The sequence below is a fragment of the Neodiprion lecontei genome, chromosome 7 (genome assembly GCF_021901455.1).
Source record: "Neodiprion lecontei isolate iyNeoLeco1 chromosome 7, iyNeoLeco1.1, whole genome shotgun sequence".
NCBI lineage: Eukaryota > Metazoa > Arthropoda > Insecta > Hymenoptera > Diprionidae > Neodiprion > Neodiprion lecontei.
The window spans coordinates 5,630,006-5,635,712 of NC_060266.1; the positions used below are offsets into that span (position 1 = coordinate 5,630,006).

At 39.9% G+C, this 5,707-nt stretch overlaps 1 protein-coding gene across 2 annotated transcripts; it reads right to left on the reverse strand.

Moving 5' to 3' along the window:
- Positions 1-255: 255 nt before the first annotated feature.
- LOC107220372 (cationic amino acid transporter 4) lies at positions 256-5,448 on the reverse strand. Of its 2 annotated transcripts, none has more exons than XM_015658944.2 (9): positions 5,350-5,448; positions 4,551-4,703; positions 4,214-4,462; positions 3,323-3,655; positions 2,996-3,239; positions 2,484-2,889; positions 1,866-2,094; positions 1,625-1,789; positions 256-1,323 (listed from the first exon to the last, which is right to left on the reverse strand). In XM_015658944.2, the coding sequence occupies exons 2-9, from the start codon at positions 4,690-4,692 to the stop codon at positions 1,148-1,150; spliced, it is 1,944 nt and encodes a 647-aa protein (XP_015514430.2). In that variant the 5' UTR covers positions 4,693-4,703; positions 5,350-5,448; the 3' UTR covers positions 256-1,147. The 2 variants fall into 2 exon arrangements, with proteins under 2 accessions (XP_015514430.2, XP_046600898.1); XM_046744942.1 differs by having other exon boundaries at positions 5,430-5,444.
- Positions 5,449-5,707: the final 259 nt, after the last annotated feature.

Genomic DNA, 5,707 nt, shown 5'->3' on the forward strand with positions numbered 1-5,707 from the left:
ACGTCAAATACGCTACGTTATGGCGATACTACGTATTCGCATTATTTCATATTCTCACAACCGACGCCTCTGAAAATATAAAACATGTTACAATTGTCCGCTAGTTGCGATTAAGTCAATTAAAATCTGACCACGAACTCACCACACATTCGTACAAGTCTTTCAACAGTTAATTAACACTAATTGTATATTATCATTAATTAAATCAATCTGAAACATTATTACAATACATTCTACCCATTCTAATAGAGACAGTAATGTATAACGTTCTTTATTTCTGATAGTGTATATATTACAACGTACGGTAACTATTTGAAATCAATAAATATTGTAGCGTTTATACTGTTCGTTTATATATATATATATAGTTTCCCCAGCCTTTTTTCATCCTCGCGACAATGCTCAACAATACATAATCACATTACAAATGTATACTATTGTCTTGGTTTGTAGGTCTAACATTTGTACATATATAAAATACCGGATCTCAAGGCACCCTTTCTTTGAAATTATTTTCTAAACATGTTCGTGCGTTAAACTGACAATGAGTCGAAGTCCTAACAACGCTAAGTACATTCCGACCTCGTCTTGTTGTGCAGTTTCATACGAAACGGATAAGTCATTCGTAAACTAACGTGGAAAAATGTGCTAGAATTGATCGATACTGTTCAACATTTTATCGAATTTCTTGAATTACTTCACTGAATTCGTTGAGCATCAAAACCTAGATCCTTGCACGTGAAATATTCGCGTTTTTTGATATTTCTGCATTCCGAACATAAATAACAACCGTAACAAATTTTGAATAGTTTTGTTATGCACTCGAGAAAAGATGACCACATATAATTTCAAACTTTGAATAATATTGTGCAACATTTTTTCCTCCGCTAATCTGAAATACAAGGGTGAGAGTGTTTTTCTGTTTGGAATGTATTAAAAAAACGACAATTATCGGTGTCCTCTTCTTGAAATTTGGAAACATTCTTTCACCTGAAGGTCAGACTACCCTAAACGATTCAATTTTGGTAACGTAGAAATTTTACTATACATTTACTGGTCATCCACCGTGAATCATGTTTCAGGTGCCTCTGAGCTAATCAGCAAATATATAAATATACAAACATTTTATAACAATTTTTGTTACTATCTATTTTGATGCTTCGTCGTACGAAAGTATTGGTACCTTGTCACTTGATTGACCCAAAGTTGCGCCCCATTTTGCACCCCGACCTGCCTCACGGGTGGCCATCAAATTTGATCGAGAATTCGGCGACGTAGCTTCTTTACTGTGATGAATTCCATACAGGAAGTAAACGAGCATACCTGTACGACAAAGTTGATTTACGAAATTTATCCAATTAGCCACAGTGACGGGTCACCTCACAGTTGCTACACTTCTAAGAAAGATTTTTAGTGGCTAGATTTTCAAAGCACACCCTCCAGTTTCTACTCGATGAAACTCGTACTTGTTTGTACGAAATTGTCGTTTTTTAAAACACGACTCAGCTGTTTATGGCGATGAAAATAGGACAGTAGCGAATGATTTGAAGGCATTCGTTTCACGGATTAAAGAAGACAGCTCCGGGAAGGCCTCTGTATCATTTTATTCTTGAAAAGAACTCACCTAGTATCATCCACACAAAGAAGCGAATCCACGTCAAAGATGATAAGTGGAACATTAACCCAATGTTGCAGAAGATGCTCAATGCTGGAACGAATGGAACCAGTGGTACACGAAACTTTGCATTAAGTCCGGGAGTTTGTTGATGGCATCCGATTATGAAAAGACCTAAGAGAATCATGTGAGGTATTTTTTTCGTTGGATTCAATTTTTGCGATATTTTTTTACGTCTAACGGTACTTACAGATGATCAGCACTAACCCAAGAAAGACGAAGGCGAAATAATCGCCAAGCCGTAACTGAGTGGACGGTTTGAAGACGATGTGTAACTTTGTACACATCGGAACACAGGCAAGGGTGAACAAAAGCGTAGCTAATGTGACACATTTTCCTGGTTCCATACGGCCCAACACCCATGCCAACCAAGAATATCGGGGCTTGAGCCTTCCGGTTCCTTCACTCAAGTCTAAAAGCTGTTGAAATGGAAATGGAAAGCGTTACGAAACTATCTTCGCAATTAGTGAATATGCAATATTAGCGTCCTTCTTTATTTTTTGCAATTTTAGATTGAATTATTTTTTATTCTGATGTCAGCTAATTGTAAGTCGTGTATCTTTCAACGAGATTTTTCAAATTGGACAATAAAAGTGACCCTTGATGGTTCGATATCAAGAAATTCGTCATATCCAAGTTAATCACTCATCGATTCGATGTAGACCTGTTTTCAGAACATTACAAGAGACTTCATGGGATTTCAAAAGATTCCAAGAGATTTCAAAGATTACAGAAGATTTCAAGGATACCAAGATTTCTGGAAAGTGTACACCAGACTTCACGTATCCAAGCATCAAGTCATCTTTACCTCAGCATTCGATGAATGGATGCTATTGCAGTCACTTCCCGAGTGTGAGTCTGGACCCTCGGTCACAGAAGAACCTGGAGTGCTGGGAGTAATGGCTTCCGTAGGACAAGTCGATGTTACCTCGGGACGATACCTCAAGACAATCACACTCGCGGAGACGATCGTGTAGGCCAAAAAGGTTCCGATCGACATAAATTCAACGAGGTGTTCGAGGTCGAAGTAAAACGCGATTGACGAACAGCACAATCCGGTGAATATCAGGCTGAAAATCGGTACTCTCGTGAACGGAAATATCTTGGCGAAAAAGCTAAACAAGAGTCCATCGCTTGCCATTGAGTACATCGTCCTTGGCAGGGAGAAAAGTGATCCAAAGAGGGTAGTGGTCATGCCGCACAAGGCACCAATGCTGCAAAAAGATGTTGTCTTTTTCGGTCATAGTGCGGTGTCTCGTTATACAGTTGAAGAAACTGATTCAAGGTTGATACGGAACTTAACGAGCAGGTGGAATTTACCTGATAACATATTTCGCCCAAGGCATAACTCCGGAAAAAGCGTCCAACAGTGCTGTGGTTGGATTTATTTCCCGGAATGGTACAACCGCAGTTAGGGTTCCACCTATGACGACGTAAGCTGTGGTCACGATTAGCATGGCAATGATAGTGGCGATTGGGATACTTCTGGCTGGTTCTCGAGCCTCCTCTCCAGCGGTTGCGATTGAGTCGAAACCGACGAATGCGTAAAAGCATGTGGCCGCACCTGGAAAATTACGAGAAGATGATGTTCCGTCGTTTACCAGGAACGGAATACACCATTCCACGGTATCAAACGTCCGCAATTACCTTCCAAAACACCGTTGAATCCAAAGGGAAGGAAGCCGTCTTTGTCATTGATCCAATTATCGATGTCTGCGTAATAGAATCCCATACCGCCGATCATTATTATCACTGCCAGATTCACCAAGGTCAGAACTGCGTTTACCATAGCGGACGCTTTTACACCAGCGGCAATTGGAATTGTGTATAGAAGACACACGACGGCGGCTAGAAAATCGTAGCAGGGAGGATCGTCCGCATTTCTGTAGCCACATACCAGATGGGATGAGTAATTGCTCAAGAATCCGCCCGTCAGAGAATCAACGTACGCACTCCAGGCCCTGGCAACGGAGGCTGCGCCTGTAAAAGATGACAGAAAAACGGTCCGTGGATCTCAAAACTTGTGATACTGCGTCAAGATTCTCCTCGTCTTTTTTAAAAAGAAAAACAAGTATCTTACAAGCAAGGTATCCCAGATCGATCACTCCCATTTGATTTCTTTTGTAATACGTTATAGTAGACTAAATACCAAGTGACACGTATTTTTTTTTATCTGCCATTAAACACTTTAAAGGAGTAAAACCACCCTCCAAAGTAAGGCACGTCAAGGGGCGATTTGGAAGTTTTTTTTTTTTTTTTTATCAAGAATATTATAATCTTCATTTCTCGTTACGAGAAAACTTTTCCAATTGGATTGATTGAAAAATATTAAAATCATCCCTTGAGACGACTTGCTTTGGAAGGTGTTTGCACCACCTTAAAGTGTTTAATGGTAGATAAAAAAAAGTACGTGTCGCTTAGTTTTTAGCCTGTTAATAACATATTACAAAAGACATCAAATCAGAGAGATAGCTCTGGAATACCTTCCTTGGTAGTCACCTTATGCTCGAAATAAATTTTTTCCAATACATGGCTCACCGATCATGTGCTCCAACATCACGTTCCATCCGATAATGAAGGCCCAAAACTCGCCGATGGAAACGTACGTGTAGACGTAGGCACTGCCCGCTTTTGGGACCCTTGCACCAAATTCTGCGTAGCATAACGCTGCCATCAGTGATGCGAACCCCGCCAGAAGGAAACTGAGGACGATTCCTGGACCGGCGATATTTCGAGCAACGATTCCCGTCAGGACGTAGATCCCTGCTCCGACCATATGACCGACTCCTGATGTCGTGTGAATGGAAAACCATACGGACATGAAATGGTGTGTTGGCTTTAAAATTGAACTGATAATACCGATGATGTTTCATACCCAGCAAGGTGATTTCAAAGGCGGACAAGCATCGTTTCAGAGGAGTTTCCATGACGTTTCCTCGGATCTTTTTCATCCGATTCATTTTCGCGCACGTGTCACTCAACACGTGGCCCAAGATCATCCTTCTGACGCTCGGCATCGTTTTGTCACCTGAACAGAAGACACTGAATTGGTTTCATATTTCTAAAATGGTCCTTTTTGATTTCAATATTATATTACCTTTTTCACCGTCATTATTACAATATTCAACTACTTTCTTTCCTCCTAGCTTATCTCGAACTTTTTAAAAATGGCATGAGATCCTGACGCTTCACCATTGAAGACAAACAATTCAACGTTATATTGAATTCATTACCGGAAATGCATCGCAGCTAATGAAAGTGAACTACCAACGTCAAGTCGTTATTAAACTGAAGTATAATCAATCCCAAAAAAAGGCAGAAAAGATTAATTTTAAAATCGTGCAATCACGAACCTACGTCACATTCTCTTGTCAATATTCAATCTCGATATGATTCGTTCCGAAAATGAATGGATCAGAGTGTGATTGGAATAACTGTCCAGTAAAGATGATTTGCTTTGGGCGAAAAAAATACAGCAATAATTGCTCGGCAATGCCGTCAGTGATACAAGTGATGTCATATGTGACTGCCTAAATAATTGTCGAACCGAAACTCTAGCGATGTACAGGGATTGTCCACGAAACTGCAGTTGAGTTCGAGCTTAATCGTATCTTTATATTCAAGTCATAAAAGTGCACATTGAAAGCAAAGAAGAGCATTAACTGTCGACTCACCTTGAGATGCTATAATTTAAATGAAATCCCTAACAAAAGGCAGACCGTGCGGGCTACACAAAATCGCAATGGTTGCTTACCACAGTCCGTAACGTCGTGTCTCACCACTTTTACTGCGCCAACTCAGAAGCTGATCGATAAAGCCCAGAAACTAGTTGCGCGCTTTGCATGCATTTGTTCGAAAACTAAGCTCACAACTTTTTAGAAACTTTTTTCAAAAGTGTACTTTGTTCTAAATCGGCAAGCACGTGTCTATAATCTCACAATTTTATTTCACAGAGATAGTAAAATTTGCTTTTAAAATTATAATAGCGAAGTTTAAGTGAGCTGTAAGCTTTCTAAAGTAAGTGAATACTAA

Coding starts and splice junctions, on each gene's coding strand:
- LOC107220372 (XM_015658944.2), bottom strand. CDS start 4,692: ATGCCGAGCGTCAGAAGGATGATCTTGGGCCACGTGTTGAGTGACACG. Junction 4,463..4,550: donor CTTTGAAATCACCTTGCTGG/GTATGAAACATC, acceptor ACACGACATCAG/GAGTCGGTCATATGGTCGGA. Junction 2,890..2,995: donor TGGGCGAAATATGTTATCAG/GTAAATTCCACC, acceptor ATCTTTTTGCAG/CATTGGTGCCTTGTGCGGCA.